Source organism: Hipposideros armiger, unplaced genomic scaffold, assembly GCF_001890085.2.
Source record: "Hipposideros armiger isolate ML-2016 unplaced genomic scaffold, ASM189008v1 scaffold_791, whole genome shotgun sequence".
Classification (NCBI taxonomy): domain Eukaryota; kingdom Metazoa; phylum Chordata; class Mammalia; order Chiroptera; family Hipposideridae; genus Hipposideros; species Hipposideros armiger.
This window is the reverse complement of record NW_017732141.1, coordinates 497,258-521,502: the sequence shown is the minus strand read 5'-3', so window position 1 is coordinate 521,502 and position 24,245 is coordinate 497,258. Positions and strand designations below refer to the sequence as shown.

General features: G+C 34.7%; 1 protein-coding gene across 1 annotated transcript in view; it reads right to left on the bottom strand.

Annotated features, from left to right (window-relative positions):
• Window positions 1–24,245, bottom strand: part of SEMA3A (semaphorin 3A) — a 230,123-nt gene that overhangs the window by 123,301 nt on the left and 82,577 nt on the right. Inside the window, exons 3-4 of the mRNA XM_019628456.1 lie at window positions 21,940–22,002; window positions 2,827–2,946 (exon numbers count right to left, since the gene is read on the bottom strand). Coding sequence (XP_019484001.1) covers window positions 2,827–2,946; window positions 21,940–22,002 — 183 coding nt within the window. The remainder of the gene's footprint in view (window positions 1–2,826; window positions 2,947–21,939; window positions 22,003–24,245) is intronic.

The window sequence follows — 24,245 nt, the reverse complement described above, 5'->3', positions numbered from 1 at the left end:
CTCTCTCAAAGGCTCTGAGCTTTAGAATTTCAGAGAAATACTTGCTCACCAATATCCCACCTCAGAGAAGATCATATGGGAATGTTTATTTGTTTCAGTGGAGGAAACGGCTTCCTCCTTTTGCTTATGTATATGGCCTGGCTCCGGAGTCTGTACCTCTCTATTCCCCCCACCCACCTCTAAGGCAGCGATGAGTAATTAACCGACGGCTTGAGAAGGAATATGCTGTGAACTCTACTAAATAGCAACTTCAAATAGAAAAAGGAAGAGGATATTTTTGGGATAATGATAAAAATATGGGAACAATATATGCTATTTTAATTTAAGGTAATGAAGGTCATCTAAGCTTCAAATTTAAAAGTGAAGGAAAATGAGGTAAGTGCAGAAGCCTATACAGAATCATATGCGAGTCCAGTGCCATGATTTACAAAATCTGATGAAGTGAAGTACATTTAAGAGGCAAGGTGACACTTAATTACTAACATGAGACAGCAGCGGCTTTCAGCCCCGAGATGCTGATTTCAATTTTGAAGATGATAACTGACATTTTTTCCAGCACCTACAACCTATTAGACAACATTAAACTCACAGAACAGTTGATGAGGTATGAGGTAGAAATCATTCTCTATCACTTTCTAGATTAGAAACAGAGACAGAGAAAATAAGCAGCTTGCTCCATATAAAGCATCTAGTATCAAACTGAGGTCGGACAAAAGTCCCTGAAGTCTGAGGCCAGAGGACACGCTTTTAACAATGATGGGATTAGAACTCCTTGAGTTTCCATAGCAAAAAATGTCAATGGGTCAGGTCCTGCTAGGAGGGTTAAAAGGCAGTGGGAGATATCATATTTCCCCATGTATAAGACGCACCCTTTTTTGAAAAGTTTTTTGAAAAATTATACAGTGGTTGTAGATTTCAAATGACATAGATGGAACTGAGGATGAGGCAATATATGAAGACAGTGATTCGTCATCAGACACAGATGAGGACAAGCTAACGGTTGGGAGTTTTGACAGTGATGAGGAGTTATGTGAATTTTATGATGAATAAAACTTGAGTTCAATAACTTTATGTAATCTATTTTTTTTCAAATTTCGGACCCCAAAATTAAGGTGCATCTTATACATGGGAGCGTCTTATACATGGGGAAATACAGTAAGTCTTCAACCTCTTACTTAAAATACATGAATACCAAGGACCAAAGATTCGTTTAGTTTTATTTTACGTATTACGAGACAGTCTCAGAGAGATTAAGGAATTTTTCCAGTGCTGCACAGCTAGTAATTTGTAGAAGATTGAAGCCAGCTGTGACCCCAAAGCCCATGTCTTTTCCACTACCCAGTACTAGGAGCTCAGCTATCCTAACTCCGTTTCTGTACAGCAGAAGCAAAAAGTACAACATTATTTGGAGGGAATTCTCTAGAGCTATCTCCAGAATACAAAAATCTGGGACAATCACCTTGGGCCCAAGTGTCAAGGCACCTGACTCTAGGAAATGACTGAGAAGGAGGCAAAGGGAGAGATTTATCCAGAAGGCACTAAGAAGTGTACAAAGTCTGCAGGACCATGTGCAGGACCAATTAGAAAATGATTCCTAATTTCACCAACAAGAAACAGGCAATTTAAGTAAAACTGCCTTTCCTTAAGGTTACTTTTTTTATTAAAACTCTTGGGTATGTCAGAAAGTACAGCATATGCGCTTGTGAGGGTGGGGAACAGGCTGATGGGGGGGAAATTACCTAAACTGGTGAGACCTGAGGAAAGCGTTTTAATCTTCCCAGGCTAATAAAGAAACTAATCATTGTACTTTGTCTGGAAACCATATTGTCCCTAAAGTGTCTTCTTAAACAAAATAAATAAACAAAAGGCACAACACTTTTGATTTCTAAGCCTTTGGGTTGAAAGAACACATTTCTATCACTTTAGGACACCGTAAAAAAAGTTAGAGAGAGTCTAGCATCTAAGTTATAAAGAAGTGGCTAACGTAAATTATAGTTTACCTTTAGCGTTCCAGAAATATTCTAGTAACAAATCCTTAATTTGTTGAGGATCTCTGAATTCCAATTTGCAAGAAAAGTCTGTCACATATGATATTCTCACTACATGAACACTTTTGTTCTTCTTAGGATTTTGAGCCAAAAATTATAAAAGGGTTTATAATTGAAGGGCATTGGTAGGCTTTCATTATTAGTAACAATTTCTGTAAATATTCCCCTAATTTCAATTTTTATTTCAATTTACCTAATTTTAACCTCCTCACTAAATTTGCTCACTAAAACATCTTTCAGGGACAATAGATAAATAAAGGAACATTTTTTTTTCTGTATCAGCAAAATAATAGCCAACAGTATAAAAGCAATACTTAGCTGAGCAAGAACATACATGTGAGCAATTTAAGTCAAACATGAGAGCAGATCACTGTGCTAACATCCTTTTTGAATCTTTAGGTAGGAGAAAACAACTGGGGTGGCAGACACTTCGGGCTGAGAATGAAAATGGAGGGGAAAGCTGGCAATATGCACATGAAGGAGAAAACAGTACACTTTCAGCCTGCTGACATCTGCTGCACATGCAAAATGGATTGGGCTCTGTAATCCAGGCGAAAGCAAATGTTTTCTTCCTTCCTTCCTCCTGTTCCGTAGTTATTGTTGAGTGATGGTCTCATTGTTTTTGCATTCACAGATTAAAATTAATAACAGCATCTGCATTTGAAGCAGGTCCACTGAATAGCGAACCAGAAGCTAAATGCACTGAATAAATTAGTAACGAAGCATTTGAATGGGAAGGGGTCATGGACAAACACTATTTTTTAAAAGCCAGCTTTACCTCAGGATGATGTCCAATTTCAATGTAGGTGCAAATTGGATGAAAAGCCCCAGTTCCACAGGCGTACAAATGAGTCTGATTATAAGCCTTAAGCACCTTGATGAAATTAGCACATTCTTTCTGTAAGACAAAAGGAAAACCGGTGAGTTCTAGCAGTCAGCATGACTGAGGTATCCTCTAGGGTGCTAAGCATGTTTCAACAGATTTCTTTTGTGTCCTTTTCACAGCATTTCTAGGGCTAATCATTCTATTGTTTGTTCATATTATCGCATGAACTAAAAACATGGAAGTTCTTACTCTTTGGGGATGTAAATAAAATACTTTCTTCTGTAACTCTTTTATAAAACTATGTGTAATTTATTTATACAAAATAACCAACAATCAGATGGCTTTTCTAGAAATGAGAACAGCGAATTATTTGATTAATGAATGAGATAAACAATACAATGTGAAAATTTCTTGCAAAAATCAGATTTGAATTTAAGAAAAGGAAAACAAAAATAAAAGATGATATGACCTTCTCTTAAACATGAAGTTTAAATGTCAATAGTTATCCATAGTGATGGGCAATTGACTTTGAACTTTAGTAGTACTGCTTAATAGTGAGCTCTACAGACCCTAAGAGGGTAGAGCCACCTCCTGCGGAAAATGTCACTTCATCCTCGAAGACATTTGGGTATATTTTTGATGAGATAAAGATGTTAGAGTTTGGAATATCTGTAGTGTAGGCAACCTTTTGTAGAGTGGCTATAATTAAATACTTTAAGGAGATCCACGGACATCTTGAACCCATACTTGGACTCCCTGCTTAATGAGCCATGGATTGCTCCAAGTATAGAACACTTAGTGATAAGAGTAAATTCTAGTCATGTCTTATTATTATTATAGAAGTTTAGACATTCTCACCATTTTATTATCTGAGTAAAATATTGCCTAAGAAATTAAATGGACAGAGCTGTTTGTATTCTTTCTATATGCTGTATTATATCTGTAGATTCTGTGAAAGAAAATGTTTTTCTATGAGGGATCTGAGGCTTCTGTCCCTGTTGAGGAAAGAGTTGGAGGACAAAGTGAAATATTCAGAATATAAATTGGATAATTTTATTGTGAAAAAAAAAGAGAAAGAAAGACAAAATATTTCAATATTGTAAAAAGAAAAGCTTTCAAAATAGCTTCAAATAAAATGTTATGGTCTATTAACCATATAACAAATCTTAAAAATTGAATACGTATATAAGAAAATATGAGTTCATAATGGAATACATAATATCTGTTTTGAAAATATGCAAATGTGTAGTCAAATGCTAAATAAAGTTGCACTGAAAATTATTTTGTTATCAATCATAGACATTCTTTATTATCATTATTATTATTATTATTATTATTAGTTTCAGGTGTACACAACGATTCTTAATTAGTTTTGTGTTTTTGTCTATAAACATTTGGAATTAAGAACCAAACATGTAACAAGAAATGCAGATAAAGATAAAAAACAGACTAGAGTGCAAGCAAGTCTGACAAGCACGATAGGGGTGTCAGCCCTGGCACCTCTAAGTGTGTAAACACTCCCAAAGTCACTCTCTATGACATGTGACTTGTCAAGTGAAAAGCTCAGAATGTATCGGGCTTATGTAGTCAGTTGGAGTTTATAACTGTGGTGTTACAGTAATTTCAGTACATTTCCACATGACATCTGTATTCTGTATTTGCAGCCAATGATTTAGGTCTTAACTCTATTGCCCCCATAAAAAAGGGGGCAGGCAGCCAAGCTTGAGCAGAATAATTGATATTTAAATTTAAATAATTGCTTTCCATCATCACTGATTTTCCTAGGATGAAACTTGAGGATGTCCTATAAATATATTGTCCTAAAAGTGAATTAGATCTATTTAAAGTAAAATATGCAACTTCCAATGTATGACTCATCATGATTTCTTAATGTATGCTGAGTAGTTTAGGGGAGTAACTATAATACACATCTAATTTATCCCACTGTTTTATTATCCCACTGTTTTGCTACTTAGATCCTGAATCTTACTTGTGTCTAGAAAGGGATTATAACATATACAATTAAGCTCTGAAATCAACTGATTTTTTCAAGTTGCTATGAAGAAAAATTTCCTAGCTTAAAGGGTATATGGATCTCATCCATGTTTCACTTTGAACATGGTGCATCTTAGGCAAAACTGTGAAACTGATATAAGTTCCAAGACTCTCAGCAACAAACTCCCCATTCTGTAACAGTTTCTCCTCCTTCCCCAAGAGAATAGGACATGAATGCTTAGGCAGGGGAAAGAGACTGTGGAGAGGGAAACATCTGATAAACTCATTTACAAATGAGGCATTCATGAGTCTTACCCAAAGGATTTATTTGTACTTTTAAGAGAATGCAGTCATTTGCAAAGAAGTCATTTTCAGGAAAATGTTTTACTGCATCCCTTTCTTTGAAACATACAGGTGGCCACATGCTATGCTTTTACATAAAGACAGCCATCCATGATTGTGAACTCAACATTCAAGATTATAAATAACCAGTTCCATCACCATATGTTGAAACCAAGAAATGGCCTGTGTATATATTGGTAAGCAAATGAATATTCTAATAAATAATAGCGATAGTCTCAGATATATGTCTTGTTCATCTTAGACAAGAACAGGACTTTAATTTGTTTGCCATACCTTTAAAGATATGCATGCAATTTTGAATACAAATGCAAATTCTCTAATCCCATTAGTAACACCTAAGTGCATCCTAGAAATCTGAGAACAGACAGGTAGTTCACAATAAAAAATAAAAGGAAGGAAATATTTTATGAGCACAGATACTTGTAAACACAAATGAAGGCTCATGTCACCTCTGCAACTTTATGAATCTTAAAATCATAGACTTTGTGGGTTCTTATCTCTCATAGATTGGATAACTGGTTGCCAAAAAGTAATGATTGAAAAACTCACAGGGTTCTTGAAAACTATGGAACTGAGCCACACTGAATATCATAACTTTAATTTCTTCTCTCTTAACTGTCAAAGAAGAAGTGCTTTAATATGACAACTATACTTCTACAGAGCTGGGGGGTGGAATGGGGGTGGGGGGGTCAATCACAGGACTATTGCTGTGAAAGCTGGCAATTGGTTCCACTGAGAGTGCTGATAACAGAGTCTATCTGTTCTACAAAGCTACTAAACCCCCCCTATTGGCCTAAGGCCTAGAATGATCCCTTTCATTTCCCCACTGAACTCTCCCAGTTGGCAGCAGGTTGTATTGTTGCCATGCCCAGGGGCTAGCTCAATATTATTTTGAAACGAAGGTTGATGCAAATAAAATAGAGAAAAGTTGCTTGGGTCTGTAGAGGTGTGTTAAGACTGAAACAAAACAAAGAAATCGAATGAAATAATTTAAAAACTGGTTAAAAAATAGCTGTGAGAAAACTCATTAACAACAATGGAGGAGAATACAGTGAATTAAAAAAACTGGACAGAAAAGAACCAAAAGCTTAAAAGAGACATTGTTAGCAAGAATGTCTTCTTTAAAGAGAAAAGCTACATGAGAGTATCGTCCTGTCATTCATTTGCCTTCATTCTCTAGCTTGTTGTTGCCAAGGTTTCTGAATGTTCCAAAACAGGATATTCATTTTATTTGGAAACAGCCTGGACATTCCATTAAAAAATAAGGAAGCGTGGCAGAAAAAGGAAACACACTTCACACATCTCTGCTCTAGGGAGACAGAAGAAGAGTGTTTCTGACCTTTTCTTGAACCATGACGATTCTTAAAACACAGAATGTAATGTACTTTTTGGCATGAAATTACTGCACTGCTTTGCTCAGCACTGGCGGATTTACAACGTAATAAAGAGAAATGTAATCAGTTCAAAATGAATTCATTTTCAAGCCTTGATCCTTTTTGAAATTTAAGTTGATATACACAGACAAGTTTAGCAACAAGTTGTCTTCCCAAGAGTCAGGCAACCATACTGACCTCTTATTTTACTGACATGTACTCCAGACCAATAGCATTATAAATTGCTAACTTAGCTGAGAAGGAAAAGTAAAGGCCATTATAAACCAGTAAACCCCAAGGCCACACCTAAGAAACAATGATTCATCATCTTTAGTGACAAACCATTTACTTTTGTAAAGGGTTTCTAGTGTTTTCAGATCAAATGGACAGAGGAATTACACCTAGAGATATTAGCCTGGAAAAATAAATTAGAAAGAAAATGTCTGCCCCCGGAAAAAGACATAGGAACCAAATGCAGAGTGATCCAAAAACAAACATTACAAATATGTAGCTCTGATTAGACTGTGTTATGCAGACTTTTCCTGGACGGTTACAAAAATAAAGTCCATCCATCTGTCAAAACAACTGTTCCATGCATGAAAATTAAAGCAGAATTGAGGTGTTTTTAACTAACTTCCGATAATTATATTTTTCACAAAAGAATATAATTTACCTGGAATTCCAATTACCTCCTTGCATGTTCTTAAATTATGGATGGAACAATGAAATTTTACTCTAAGAAGAAAGAGGGGAGAAGGCTATAAAGATGAACAACCTCTATTCAAATATATTCAGTTCATGATTAAATCTAACAACTTGTTCTGGTTCAAATATAATCAGCCCAAAATGAAGAGGTACAGTGCAGCATTACTTCAGGTCACTGAACATTCATTTAAATAGGGGGGAAAAATGTCTATATCCTATCAGTAATTTATGTAGAAATATTTTAATGTATTATCTAGCAGCTAGGAAAGCAAAGGAAGTATTTTTCTATCATGATGGGTGGATTCATTTCTCCATGAAAATCCATTAATAAACTTAATTCCTGAAGTTAATCTGTTGACTTTCTTTTTTTCTGGTCAATTTATTTGGCAAGCTAGCAGAATACTAGAATCTCTGTGCCAAAGCAGTAATCCGCGAGATTGTTCCTGTCACTCAACTTCATCCCTCTCTCTATTTAAGCAGTTCCATAGCTATCTAACAATTATGTCTTTTTTTTCTTTTAACACTGTGCTGACATCAGGTCATTCATAATCATGTTTTCCTAATACCTCAGGATTCACTAAACGATGTTAGAAATCTCTTCTTCAAAGGGACATATGTAGTAAAACTAAGATTTAACCATGTTCTAATTATAGATTTAGCCATCTAATGTTAAACTTGTAACTGGAAATTTTTTAACACCCACCTTATAAAATGGTGAGTAGGCTGTTCTGTCCATTTTGGGAGACAGTTTTACTCCACTATTAAGAATGATGGCATAATAAAATCAGTTGACCTATTCACCTTAATGCTATCTTTTGATTTCAGGGAAGTTTGAAAAAATTCTGATTCAAGTAGGACAACAAAATTGGCCTTATTCCATGGCTAGTTATTTAAGTATGTAAGTTATTCATATTAACTGAATTACATCATCATCAAAACTATGATGATTGAAAATTAAATTTAAATTGGCTTGAATGATGTAACAGACTCCTGCATAAGGCTACCAAATGATTTTACTTAAATATTCATTTCAGTTAAGGGTCTCACTTGATTGGTTTCTCACCTCTGAATTGACTATTTGCTTTTGAAGTTCTGTTTTGAAATACTGCTTAAGATTCTGTAAACATTTTTCTTTCAAATTACTTGAGACTTTCAAACTTGGTCAAAATGATTATACAAAATAGCCCTCTAGACCATAATATTAGCAAAAGTTGCCCAATGTGTTTCTCTTCTACTATTTAAAGAAGCGTTGGGCAATTTAACTTTGAAATTCCGTATGGACCAGAGAAGCTGATAATATCCACTTTTTGGCATATATTTTCTTTTATATTGTGCTATCAATCTAGTTAATTTTCACATTTGGACCATTCACTGGCATTAGTTGATTGTGAGCTGTCTACACTATGAATCTACCATAACCTTTCTTCATCTCAATTCAAATGAATGCACACAATTCTAAAATATTATATGAAATCCACCTAAATATTTTTCCTGCCAGAACTCTTAAGTAGTTAAAAACCTTACTCTGAATTCAATAATGGTATTTTATGATTTCCAGTTTTATGCAAAGTGATAAACTGTGGAATTTTAAAAGTGGTTTATATTTTTTAATATTAAATGGAGATGTTACTTATTCTAAAATAGGTATTTATATTTGGAAAGGTATTCTCAAACAATTTAAGAAAAACATACAGAGAAAAAATAAAGAAATCATAATGATAAAACAAATAGCATGGAGGTATTTACTTGTATTAATCTGATGATTTAAAAGTCAGTCAGTCATGGATTAGAACGAATCAGGCATCATTTTCCATTTTCTGTGTGACTGTCAGAAAGCTACTTAGGATCTCTAAGCTTTAGTCTCCCTAATTAATAATGAATTAATGATATATTCATGTAAATTACTTAGCATGATACCTAGCACTTATTAATTGATCAGTAACTGGCTATCTTAATCTTAAAATAAGCAATCATCTGTTTATTAGTTTGAATAGTTCTAGTCTGCTTAAGTCACACACCATTCCACACACTGTGCCCTGACTTGGGCAAGAATCATATTATAAATAGTTTATTTCTTATAAGGACAGTACAGAGTTTAAGCCCATATTAGTACTAAGCAGAAGTGGATTTAATAAAATTGGTTTTGAATATTAATCTATGCTCAATTGCTACAAAGGGAAATTGCATTTTGTTCATTAGAATTCTCATGAAATTCCAGTCTTTCAACAGTAGGACTATAAATTATATTCACTTTTTTCATCAAAGTGGTAGATAGCATGAATCAAACAGCAAAAACAATAATTATTTCTGAATAGCTGTGGCCTATAACAACTTCAGGCCCATTTACCTGTCTCAGAGGCAACAGCCTTCCATTGATTTCTTCACTATCTCCCACCTCTGTATAAAGTTTAATCCATCTATTAAAATCATTTTCCATATCACTCATATTGGTTCTAGCCTCTGATAAAACCCTAATTGATAAAAGGATACATCTTACTACCATATAGTAGCTCATTGTGATATGTATTTAATATAAGGGGAACATGGATTTGACACATTTAAAAAAAAAACAGGGTTATTAGCTGGCCATTTTATTCATTTATAAATGTAAATGGTTTCTCCTTTTTAAGTAAACATTAAGTTTTAGAATCAACAAGTTATATAAAGTTTGGTATCATTTAAAACACAATACCGAAGAATCTATTTTTTAGTCCACACATATACACACATAGTCTATAATGCCATGTAAAGCACATAGTATAGGGTATATATATTAATATTATGTTTAGTATCTAATTTGAATTTAATTATGAGATCTTCAAGAATGTTCTCTGAGCACATAAAAGCTAAATAAAAATTAAGATTCTCAGTCTCCTAAAACAATATCAAAGTTTAGAGACACTACAATTTTGCCTTCTGTTTTTCTTACTATGCTTAAAAATCTAGTAAGCAGAAATACATGAAAATTAAATGATATAAAAAAAACTTCTAAAGTTTCTTGATGTCCTGTGGATATAAGCATGATTTTTTTTATTGTTACATTTCCAAATCAAATTGATCAAAAGTTGACCAAAGCTTATTTGCCGCAAGACATGGAGACAGAGAATATCTGAGAAAAATATTCCAAGAGGTAATATTAAATCTGATATGATGGTTAGTATATCCTCAAAAGTGAGTAGAGATCATTTAATAATTCGGTTGTTAGAAGATAAGGGAAATAGGTAAACACTATGCCTGCTGCCTCCCATAAACATGTTAAAATTACATCTAAATTGTAGAAAAATGAACCTGGAGAATCATCTAAAACTAGATGATCAGAATTCCTGTAACTAAAGATATAAAGAAGAGGCCACATGAAGACTGGTAGGAAGGGCAGAGATGAGAAACAGGCTGACCCCAAACCCACAGGTAGTGGTTTTGAGCATTAGGAGGGACACTTCAGCATCAAAAGTTCCCCTTGGAGAGTGAGGGTTCTCAGCCCCACACCAGGCTCCTCAGCCTAGGGGTCCTTTGCCTGGAAGAGGAGCCCCACAATACCTAGCAGTGAAAATTAGCAAGGATACCATCCTTCCTGGTAAGATGGAAGGTGGCTGGAAACCCAGAAGTCCTCTGAAAAGGCCTGGGCACAGGCTCACTCACTGTGGGCTCTGGCAGAGGGGTGGCAACTGGAGAGTTTGCCAGAGACAAACAAGGAAAGATTGAGTTGTGTGGCTTCAGAGAGAGGGCAAGAGGGACAGCCACCATTATCCCTGTGTGGAGCCTGCCTCACATGTAGCCTACAGATGGGCACCATCTTTCTATATTGAATCCTCCCTCATTGGACCAAATCTGAGACCACATTGGTCTAGTAAAATCCATGCACTCCCCACCTTGGTGAATCACTGAGACTCCACCCCTTCCAGTTGGTGTAGCATCACCCAGGGTATTCTCGGGCTCCTAGGCAGCTGGCCCTGCCCCATCAGCTGCAGGAGGCTTCCACAACAGTGAATGCCACACAATGGCCTGAGAAACTTTTGCTGATAGGCAATCAACCCTAGCTCATGCTGCAGCCTTTCTTGGGCAGCTTTCTGGGTTCTTTGAGACCAAGGTGAGAGATGGCTAGTCGTGGTATTCTCAGGGAATTCTGAGGAGGGGCCACATGCTCAGCACTGGTGTGAGAACTGAATTTGAATTAACATTGTGAAAACCACTGGCCATACCCTGTGATTCTATGGGACCCTCCCCCACCCAGCTTGCTCAGCACTGACAGGAGCACTTTTGGTTCTTCGGTGGCTGCCCCACCACATAAGCTGCTGGAAGTTGTACATCAGACACCCCACAATGGCCTAGGAAACTTTAAGTGGTGGGTGGTCAGCACTAGCTTGTACTTCAGTCTTTCTTGGGCAGCTCTCAGTGTTCTGTAGGCCTCAGGTGAGCGGCAGCTCACCACGGTATTCACCGGGCATTTTGCAGAGTGGCCACAGGCTCACCACTTGCACAAGAGCTGAACCTGAATAAATTTTGTGAAAACCACAACTCCCACCCAAATGACTCCATGGGACCTTGCCCCCCGCCGAAGTCAGGTAGTATCACTGGTTGCACTGTCAGCTGGGTCAACTAGCCCAGCCCATACACCTAAGAAGGCTCTTTCAGTGGCTAAGCCTTATGGACAGCTGGCAGCTAGAAACAAGTAAGGGGGGCTGGGCCTTTTATTAATACTAAGCTTCCCAAGGCCCAATACTGGTGGCCACCAGCCTCAGTTCATAGCGAGGCCACACACACGCACCTCCAGGTCCAGCACAGGCAGCAACCAATTGCCTTTGGAGTTCCTCCCAGGCAGCCCTGGGTGAGTCACAGTCAAGGCTGAAATTGGTCTGCACAGGAGCCCCTACAAAGAGGCACCAGCAACAACATTCCCAGAGACCAGCCTCAGACCACACCAGAGCACTACCCAATTAGCCCCACAAATGGCACACTCAAAGAGTGGTCTCAATAGGCACAAGAGCCCACTGGGGTGAATCCTCTCCTGAGGGGGCTCTCCACACAGAGATTCATACTGTGTGGGCATAACCAATCCTCACCCAGTCAGCCTGAGAGTCAGTCCCACCCACTGACACACCAAAAGCAATCAAGGCTCAACTACAACAGGGGAATACACACAACAGATGCAAAAGATACTCTCATTATTTGAAGATGACATGATACTATTTATAAAGAATCTTAAAGATTCCATCAATAAACTATTAGAACTGATAAATGAATTTTGTAAAGTAGCAGAATACAAAATTAATATTCAGAAATTGGTTGCATTTTTATATACCAATAACAAATTATCAGAAAGAGAAATTAAGAAAATAAACTTATTATTCAATTGCATAAAAAATTTAAAATATCTAGGAATAAATTTAACCAAGGAAGTAAAGGACCTGTACTCAGAAAATTATAAGACATTGAAGAGAGAAATTAAGGAAGATACAAATAAATGGAAGCCTATATTATGCTCATGGATAGGAAGATATAATATAGTTAAAATGTCCATCCTACCAAAAGCAATATATAGACTCAATGGAATCCCTATCAAAATACCAATGGCATTTTTCACAGAACTAGGACGTTAAAAGAACCTGGATAGCCATGGCAATCTTGAGAAAGAAGAACAAAGCTGGAGAAGAACATGCTACCTGATAGCAAATTATAATCCAAAATCATAGTAATCAAAACAGCATAGTATTGGCATAAAAACAGACACATAAATCAACAGAACAGAATAGAGAGAACAAAAACAAATCCATGCCTACAAGGTCATTTAATCTATGGAAAAGGAAGCAAGAACATACATTGGATTAAAGACACTCTATGCAATAAACAGTGCTGGGAAAACTGGAGAGATACATGTGAAAAAGTGAAACCAAACCACCTTGTTATTTACTCCAAGAATAAGCTCAAAATGGATTAAAGACTTAAGTGTAAGACCCAAAACCATATGACTCCTAGATAAATAGGCAGTAAGCTCTCAGGCATTACACTTATTAATATTTTTACTGACATTTCTCCAAAGAAGACATAGAGATGGTCAATAGATATATACAAAAGATGCTCAATGTTAGCAATCATCAGAGATATGCAAATGAAAACAAAACAAAACAAAACAAAAAAACACAGTATCACCTCACACCTGTTAAAATGCCTATTATCAGTAAATCAACAAACAATAAGTGTTGGTGAGGATGTGGAGAAAAGGGAACCCTTGTGCACTGTTGATGGGATTACAAATTGGTGCGGTCACTATGAAAAACAATAAGGAGTTTCCCAAAAAAATTAAAAATAGGACTACTGTATGACCCAGCAATTCCACTCCTGGGTATATTTATCCAAAAAAATTGAAAACGCTAATTTAAAAAGATATAGGCACCACTATGTTCTCTAAAGTGCTATTTACAATAGCCAAGATATGGAAACAACTGAAATGCCCATCAATAGATGACTGGATAAATATATTGTGTATAGCAAGTCCCTGAGTTATGAACATTCAAGTTGCAAACTTTCACAGATGCAGCCAGTCATGCACCCAAGTCAGACTTAGGAACGAATCCAACTTACGAACGTTCTCCCAGAACATTGAAACTCGCTCGTAAGTCGGATAATAGTCCATATATAATGGAATATTACTCTGCTATAAAAAAGTAAAATGAAATCTTACCATTTGTGACAATATGGATGGACCCATAGGGCATTATGCTAAGTGAAATAAGTCAGACTGAGAAAGACAAATACCATATGATCTCACTTATATGTAGAAGCTAAAGAATAAAATAAACAAACAAAAACAAACACAAAGTCATAGATACTGAAAAGAAATTGATAGTTACCAGACAGGAGGGGGCTGAGGGCTAGATGAGAAAGGTGAAGGGATTAAGAAATACAAATTGGCAATTACAAAATAGTCATGGGGATGTAAAGTACAGCATTGAGAATATAGTCAATAATATGGTAATAGCTATGTATACTGTCAGGTCAGTACAGAACTACAGGGACCATCACTTCATAAATTATATAAACGTGAAACCATTATCCTGTACACCTGAAACTAAAATAAAATAATATTGAATATCAAGTATAATTTAAAAAATTATCATAGGGATATAAAGTACAGCATAGGGAATATAGTCAATAATATTGTAGTAACTATCTACAAAGTCAGATGGGTAATAGACTTACTGGGGTTATAATTTTGTGATGAATATAAATATCAAATCACTATGTTGCTTTGTGCACATGAAACCAATAAAAAATCAGTTGATTGTTAAAAATATGAGTAGAATTTCATTCAAGAAGATTACCAAGTGCATAGAAGTGGAAAATCCAATGATGGCTATTAGAATACATGTCAGTTGGAACAACCTGCTAACTATGTAATGAGAAGACATTGGCTGAAAACCTGCTCCCAGAGGAACTGCCCAAATCATTCTAAAGAACTTTACAGTATAAAATGCTTACTTTACCTTAAAATTATGTACAATGATGCATGGGTGACATATGGTGTACAATAAAATCTAATAATAAATTGTCAATGAATGCCAAATATTTAAATTTAATTTTAGTCATTTAAGGATACAATTGAACTTTCCAATGAAAAGGAAAGGAACACAACTCAAAATCCCCAAGCCCTCTGAAAGTTTTTATATAACATCTCTAAGTGCTAGCCTTAATTTGCAAATATAAACTTAAAATGCATTTAAATTTCAATCCTGACTGTAAAAGGTTTCCAAAAATACAAGTTCATATATATGAGATGTGATCCATAACAATTCAGATACAATGATCACCATCATATTTTGTTGTATTAGAAAAACATATTAATGCAAAAATATGAATAAAACCTAGTTTATAAAATAATTTTAATGGTAAAGCTTAATTTTCCATGTATCTCCTAAGATACAAAACTGGTTTACCCAGTTGCTTTGAAAAGAAATTTGTATTTTATAATTAAACAGGAGTTACATAAATGAGCTAATAAATGTAATGCATTTAGAATACCAAATGTACATAGTAAGTTCTCAATAAGTGTTAGCTATTACTACAACTACTACTACTTCTGAATGCCAAATTAAAATATAATCCTTCTGTTCAAGTTACACAAAATTTACCCCAAGTAGAAATAAACACACATTCATGAATGCACATGAAAATCTGTGCAGAAATAACTGTAACACTTAGTAAGACAAAGTTTTTATTGGCCTTCATGAAAAATAAGTTGCCTGCATACCTGATATATCATCAAATTTCATGATGGGAATCATGTTTTAAAATGAATAAATCTTTCATTTGCAAGATCTCCTAGATTGCCCTCAAAAAATAATTATAATCAATACTGTCAAGAACTGTAAAGGGTCTGTGATTCTGCCCTACTTGTAAGATAAGTTGTCCTGGCACAGTTTCATGGAGGTTGGCAGAAGATATATGTCTTCTGGGTCAGAGATAAAAGACTTTATTGCCCACAGAAATAGCAGTAGTCAAAGTATCAGCATTTCTCCTGCCGGTTCTCCAAGTTACAATTCCCGCTGGGCAGTGAGATGAGTGGCAGGCAACACCTGCACATGCAATGAGTTGAATTACAGAAGAGGAACCCAGGGTTGAGGGAACCTGAATATTTCATAATAGTTATAAGCATATTGGACTTTGAGGGAGACGTTATGTTGAGCACACTGGACAGTAAGCATACCTGCCCTTTGCTCCAATGGAGACACTATCTGAACTCCTCCAGGCTATTTGCAAACCAACCTTTTGCTTCACAGGGAGACACTACATTCCAAGTCTCTTCACAGTACAAATATCCTTAAAAACAGTGATTGAATTTGAAATTGAATGATTAACATGCATTTTGGACTGTACTGTAACTTAAGATGCATGTATAACTTCAAAATCTCAAATGCATTCACTTTGTAAAAATTACTGAGGTCCTTCAATTTGAGCTATGATAAATTTGATAAACATGTTATAGTATATCATAGCATTAATAGTAAATAACATATAAGAACAAAAATATAAAAATACATTCCTCAAGAATTTAAAAAATGTCCCAAAATTCAGGTGCATGATAAACACTTAGAAACGTATCCAATGATAGGAATGTTATGAAAATCTGCTTTTTTTTGGTTCATCTCAGATGGTTGAAATTTTGATTTCCAATGATGTTCAAAATATTTCTAACAGTCATACGGTTGCCATTTGGTTTTATTGAAACTTAGTGCAAAGAGAGATGGTTTAATAGGATAAACAAAGAGTCAGAGAGCTGCTGATTCGAAACAGGTTCTTTTAGCAGTTTAGCATATATTCAGTTTTCATTTGCAAAACAGGGTCAAGAAAGTTAATCCTTCAATAGAAATGTTATTGTGAATAATAAAGTGGATTTTAAGCACCAGAAAAATATAAAAAAATGAAAGTAAAGGTGGATAAAGGCAGTCAGAATAGAGATGTCTGGATTGCATTTATCTCCTTATTCCAGGTCTTTGTCAAATAATATTACATATATACATATATTTTCAAATTACAAATCTCAAGTAACATCTGTGGAAAAGTTCATAAGCAGTTCAGTCCTCTAATATAGAAATGCCATAACAATGTAAAAGTTTAGAACCGACAACACGAAGAAAGCATATTCATATATTATATATCCTGTATAATCACTTCTCCAAGAGGAAAAAAAAATAAATTTAGATTAATATTTCTGTCAGAAATGTCAGTATTAGTTGCCAAAGTTACATTTATATGCTCTCTAGATAGGTAGATAGATGATAGATAGATAGATAGATAGATGATAGATAGATAGATAGATAGATAGATAGATAGATAGATAGATAGATGACAGACATAGATAGACAGGGATAGGGAAAGGGAGGGGGAGAGTGAGAGGGATTATAAATGTCTTAGGCTACATATTCCCTTACTACAAAGTCCATCTTTGTAGAATAGTTGCTTTAATTCCAGCTGCCGATTTAACAAATGTTTTTGATACAAAACTGAGCTATGAGAAATGATGGTTTGCATCTTCTCAGCTGCCTAAGAAAATGGGGAAAGGGTTCAATTTTCTGTATGATGTTACACTCAGTGACACAGGATCTATAGAGGTTCAATCCAGTGGAATATCCTAACTTCCCAGGTGGCTGTGCCATCTTAACCATCTTAGTCAGACTTAAGAACCAATTCTCAAGATAACGTAAAATTAGCCAGTGTCTTTACCCTGCTTTTCCTATTGTATTTTCCTATTGTATCCTTGCAACTGAATCTAATACTGGGAAGAGAGCACTTCCCCCAGATGGTTTATTTAAAGAAGGTTTATTTCCAGAGGGCTTTCAGAGAAAACACTAAAGGCCAGAAGAGAAAGGGTAAACTCAGGTTCTAGAAACCAGAGAGAGCACTCAAGGAGGATGTTAGTTTATTTTTCTGTAAATGCTCAGGTCAGTTCCTTTTTTGGTTACAATTCTATCTTGGAGTTCTGAAGGCTCCAAAAGCCACTCAAGTCTCATTCTTGTGGTCTTCAGCATCACAAGAGCTCTTTGAAAGGAATTATTGTCCATAATGACAGCTGACTGTTATTTACTATGATAAAGTGCAGAATTTCCATCAAACTAACTGTCCGTGTTTCCCTTCAAAAATCAGGTGTTGAATAAAAATGATAAAAAACCTTTTTACACTTAATCCTTCTTTCTAAGTGGTTATTTAAGAAATTATTGGTAAAAATACTAACACTACTTATTTATTTATTATGTTTATCAAGAAAGAAATGTTACAAATCCCAAGAAGCCAACTAATTACTATTCTAATATCATACATTAAGAAAGAAATGGAAAAAAAGGTACCCATGTATTAATAGTCCAAAAATAATCAATAAATGCCACATATCCTATTAAATGAAATAGATATGTAAATTGAAGTATATAAATGAGGTTACCTGAAAAATTAAATAAATTTCAATAACATGAATTCCAAATGCATAAAATATATTTTAAATAATAGGTCAATAAAAAGCAATATTAAAGGAATGAGATGGATTACCAGAAAAATAATATGAAATATGTTCTACTATTTGAATATATTTTAGTGTTTTATATTTAGAGCAAGAGGAAAAATATAGTTTTTTCCTGAACTAAAATATATGGAAACTATTGTGTTTTCCTTCTATTGTGTTTTCCTTCTATTAAGTAAGTGTTAAAAAGAAATCAACATCCACAATAATCAAATTGATTTAATGCAGAACAAAAAGGAACAACCAAAGCACAGACATTTCATCATATTACATCAATTAGTTAATTTTGAAAAGATGAGTGTAGCTAATATTGTCATACCATTAGACTTTCAAAACTTTATGTCTCTCAATGTACACATAATTACCTATCTCACCTGTAATGTATGAACCATGATTTATAAGTTTTCAGAGACTTTATTACAAGTTGCTATGAAATTACATCTTAATTCCTTTTAATTTAGTTTTATAAAACCCATAAACATTTTTAGAAAACCTAGAAAATATGATAAAGTTGCTCTTCTTAGAGAGGCAATGTCTGAGGTGGTGATTAGAGTTACCCATAAGGCACTGCAGGGATCATGACTTTATTGCAGCTGCTGAATTAACTGCATCTGGGGTAACAGTGGATCCCTCACTATACAGCATTGATAAGCAGAGGGGGAGGGGAGAGTAGAGGGGGAGGGAAGAGAGGAAAGGGGAGGAGAAATGAGTGGAGAGGAGGGGAGGAGAGTCATAAAAAATATGAAAAATGCACTGAGGTGAATTTTGGAAACCACAAACATGAAAGAATATCTGATATCTTAGGAACTGAATGACCTAATTCAATCATTAAATCAAATACGCTCAGTAATTGGGTTCACCATTTATTATAAAGTCCAGATAATTTGTCAGATAAGTATGGTTATTATATTCAATTTTTAAATTGAGTTGAATTCAAAACACTGCAACTCTAGAGTGGTCATGACCATTAAATAGGGCCACACTAATTTCCTTAATGATATTTTCACTTAAAACCTGTCTTAGCAACATATACCGATAATAATAGTTAATATTTGTATTGTGTATTATAGTGTATGTAATAATTTCACTTGTTATTTCTGGAGTTCTACAGGAATGCTGTGAGCTGGCTATTATTATACCCACACCCTTAATAATACCAGAATAGATAAGGTATTTATTCAAATCACAATTGTGTATTATCTGTGTGTTAATAGGCAAGTTCAAATCCTTATATGCCACAGGACACCAAAAACTTCATTGAAGGCACAAAAATTTCGATCTCAGCTTCTAGGATTGCACTCAAAATGTTTCAAAAATATTGCTTGAAAAGATTTTGAATGAATATTCTGAATCATTATATACCCTGATCAAGAAAATGGGGGTAATGATACATGCCTCATAAAGTTATTGTTAAAACTATATTAACAAAATACTACATATCTAAATGATCATAGTACTTGGCACAGGAAAAATTTTCAATAATTATAAGTCTGTGTGTCTTTACCTGTTAAACTTTAATAGGAAGGAAGAAAGTCTGTGCTTTTAAAAGTCACAGCTGTATGTAGGCAATATTTCTGTCTACCCTTAGCTATTATCACTTTGAACATTTTCAACCTTATTTCTTAATGGTAACTATGGCATTTTATGTTAATAAATTTTTGTGTACTCAGTTATATTTTTTTGCCTTACATTTGCAAAGTATTTTCTACTTTTAAATAGTTTTCAGAAAAACTATTAAACTTATTTCTCACAATTGTAAAATATGTAATGTCCCATTTAATGGGTAAGATATGAAAGTCCCCCAGAAGTTAAGGTACTTGCTCAAGTACAATTAATGAGTAATTCTTGACTTCTGGGGACTCCTACTTCATTGTTCTTTCTCTTTACCCTTTCTAACAGTCCCAGGATATGCATCCATTGGGGATAGTATAAAACTTGATTGAACACATTTACTTTTGGTCTAATTTCATATAACCAGAAAACATTTACTGTAGTATGAAGGTGTCATATGACTTACAATCACTATATTTAAAATTAAATTTTCAAGGATGAATTTTCCATGTTTGCTGATATGTAATTAATTGAGGATAGGGGATACCTGTGCTTTGTGCTCCTTTATCTACCTTCCTTCACCTGTAGCCAACATTACTACGATTGAGGCATTCTTTTTCCATGAACTCATTCCAGCTCCAAATCATTCTATGTACAGACATACCTCATTTTATTGCACCTTACTTTATTGTGCTTCTCAAATGTTGCATTTTTTTAATAAATTGAAGGCAAGACCCTCCAGCAGCAAAAATATTACAGCTCTCTTTATTGTGATACTTGCTTTCTTGCAGTGATCTGGAACTGAACCTGTGGTATCTCTGAGGTCTGCCTGTATATCATCTTAGGCAGCTGCTACCAATCAATCAAGCTCTCGCTGGAACACAGCTATATATCTACATCATACATGCAGGTTGATTTATGACTTTAGGCACACAGGATACATTTATTGTAAATGCTAATATATAGACAAAACTTTTGAACTTATTAATTTGTGCTTTAGACATCCAAAAATGTCTGACGGAACATAAAATAATACAAATTAAAATTTTAAATCCTTTAGTTCATTTTAATTTATTGATTTAAATGATTATAACTGCCTTCCATGATCCCTGCAGATACCTAGCTATACCTCAAACCAGTGGCCCACTGAAGTTTACTGACAAAGTTTACCTCAGGAAAAATGGCCTCTATTTTTTACGAAAATGGTAAAACCATTGTAGGAATTGCTTACCATTCATCTTTTGTTTCACAGTACCCAGGACAATGCCTGTTAACACAGTCATTTTTCAGTCCATATTTATTTAAGGAATAAGTTTGTGTGTCTTCACCTGTTCAACTTTAATAGTAAGGGAGAAAGTCTGTGTTTTAAAAGTCACAGCTATATGTAGGCAATACCTCCATTTCTATCCATCCTTAGTATCACATTAAAAATTTCAACATAATTTGTTAATGGTAAATATGGCATTCTGTGTTAATAAATTTTTGTGTACTCAATACAAGGAAGGAAGAAAAGGAGGGAGGAAAAGGGGGAAGGTACAAAAGAAAAGAGGAAGGAAGGGAAAAGGAAAAGAATAGAAAGAAGGATGGAGGGGTAATTTAATCATGATGACTCAGGTTGAAAAATTTCCTATCATTCAGAAGGAATTGAAGAGAAATTAACATATTGAAACCAATCTCTACAAAGAAGTTGACTTAGTTTTATTTTTATTTTTTTTTTAGCTGACCATCCCGCCACATCAGCTCGGGCCGGGCATCGAACAGAACTTGACTTATTAAATTTAAGTATATATGCTACAAAATTCCATCTAGTTACCTTTTGCATATATATAAATCATCAAAGAGATCATACTTTTGCTTTATTTAGGCATGCTATTTTGACGTATTTTCTTTACGTAATACTGTCAATGCTTTATATAAAAATGTCAATATCCAAAATTAAATACAATTTTGTTTTTAAAGAGTGATTAAGTCCACAAGTGAAGCACAGTGTCTAATATAACACAACAAACATAACGGCAGAGTAATCAATTACTTCATGCAATTTCTAAAACAATTTAATAGATTGACACTTACCAGAATATCTTTCCCAGCCCACTTGCATTCGTCCCTTCTGGTGTAAGACACTGGCCACACAATCTAAGGGCAGAGAAGAAATATTGTTTTATGCCAATTAAGTTCTGTTATTACTACATCAAACATTATAATCTGTTACACCTATTTGGGGCACCTGAGATACAGAAAGTTTCATAAAGTATTATGGTGGAAGGAGCCTTTCAGTTTAAACTATGCAGTGTCATCAGTTAATTGGTACAAACTTACATCATTCACTCTCCATGTACCCATGAGGCTTTGCTGTAGATGAAAGCTAAGCAACACTGAAATGCATGTAGTCTTGTTTTCTTGAGCTTCACTTCATTATGCTTCACAGGTGTTGCGTTTTGTACAAATTGAGGGCAAGACCTTCCACCGGTAAAGTGATTTTGACTTGCTTTATTGCAATCGTAGCTTTATTATAGAGGTCTGGAGCCAATCCCGCAATACCGCTGAGGTATGCCTGTAGATCTAAGTAAGCAGCGTGCAGTGGAAAGAAATGTAAGGCAGATTGGGAGAGGGAGGTCATCTTGGGAGGATGTGAGAATCTACTGAAGAGGGGTATAAGTAGGCACAGCCTATGTCTTACATCCTTCTAAATGGATCAGTCTTTATTGTACTATAGTGATTTTGAAATCTTAACCTTGGGTGCTCTGGATCCATTTCTTTCATCCAAATCTCAGCACTACATGCTAGAATGAGCAACTGAAAGGTTAGAAAAACCCATTTTAGGAAGGAATCTTTTGTTTTTCTACAGGAAAAATAGATAGGAGTAGCTTTATTTCACTTTCTGGAGATAAAGGAAGAAATGAAGAAGCAAATCGATAACTCAAAAAAAATCACTCTCTCTACAGTAGGCAAAACAGATTAATTGAGAAATATTGTTTGTATTTTCATTCCTAATATTTGGCCTTCATCCCTCCAAAGGTTCTGATGTTGTATCAACACAGTGACAGTAGAAGATAAACCAAGGTGTTACTTGTGGCTTAGAGGATTGTGGGTACATTTCCCTTCAATAATATTAATGCATATACCCTCATCTAAATTTTAATATAAAAGTTTACAGTTTCCCTCAACAATTCCAATGAGTCTTATCCGTACTGGGGCAGAACAATTTTTTAAAAATTTATTTTTCTTTTTTAGTAACATTACTTAATTTCAGAAAAAAAAATGTTATATGTAAAAGAAATATCCAGAGATGGTGGCAGTTAATCATTCCCGCCTGCTAAAAAGCTTTTGGTCTCAAAATGATTGATTATTGTTCATTTGGGAATATCTAGATAATTCAGCAAAAATGGCCATAAACTTGGACAAAGTTTGTGATATTCAATCTACGGAATTAAAAAGCAAAATACAACACATTTATAAACAAGAATTTAGGACATATTGAAATAACCTATGATGACATAGCAAATGCATTCCAGGTCCATGTCACAATTATAAAAGTCCTAATAATTTTTGGATAGGCATCATTTTTACTGTTTGAAGCTCCAAATTTATGTATTTCTTTCTTTTCATGTGCTTTCCTTTCATGTATGCCTGTGTATATAAATTAAAACTGTTATTTGACTTGTTCCACATTTTTTACAAAGTAGTCACATAGTGAAAAACATCCAAGAATAGTAAATGCATGTCCTTACAGTTATCATTGCCCTGAATCCTCATTACTATTTCCACAGATTCCACAGCCCTATTGTTACAATGGCTATGGAATGGCCAAATGATTTGTTCTTATTTAAGTTTACAAAGGAAGAGGGTCAAATATAAGTTTTCTCTGAGACACAACAATACTAATATATAGCCAGAGCTAAAATTATTCAGCTTTCCAGCTAGATTGTACAAAAATCACAGATAATTAAAACAATTATTTAATTTAAAAAGACAGTTTGTTTTTTTTCTGCTTAGTTTGCTTATTTATTCTGTTTTTTAGATTCCACTCATAAACAAGATCATATGGTATTTGTCTTTCTCCGTCTGATTTATTTCACTTAGCATAATGTTCTCTAGGTCCATCCATATCATTGCAAACAGTAAGATTTCATTCTTCTTTATGGCCAAGGTATCTATCCAGAGAAACCCAAAATGCTAATATGAAAAAATATATGCACCCCTATGTTTATTGCAGCGCTATTCACAATAGCCAAGACATGGAAGCAACCAGAATGCCATTGGTAGATGACTAAATTAAGAAATTGTGGTTCATTTATACAATGGAGTATTACAGGTTGTTTTTTCATAGTTTCCTACATCATGATTATTGTATTGAGACAGTATGGGCCTCAGTTTGT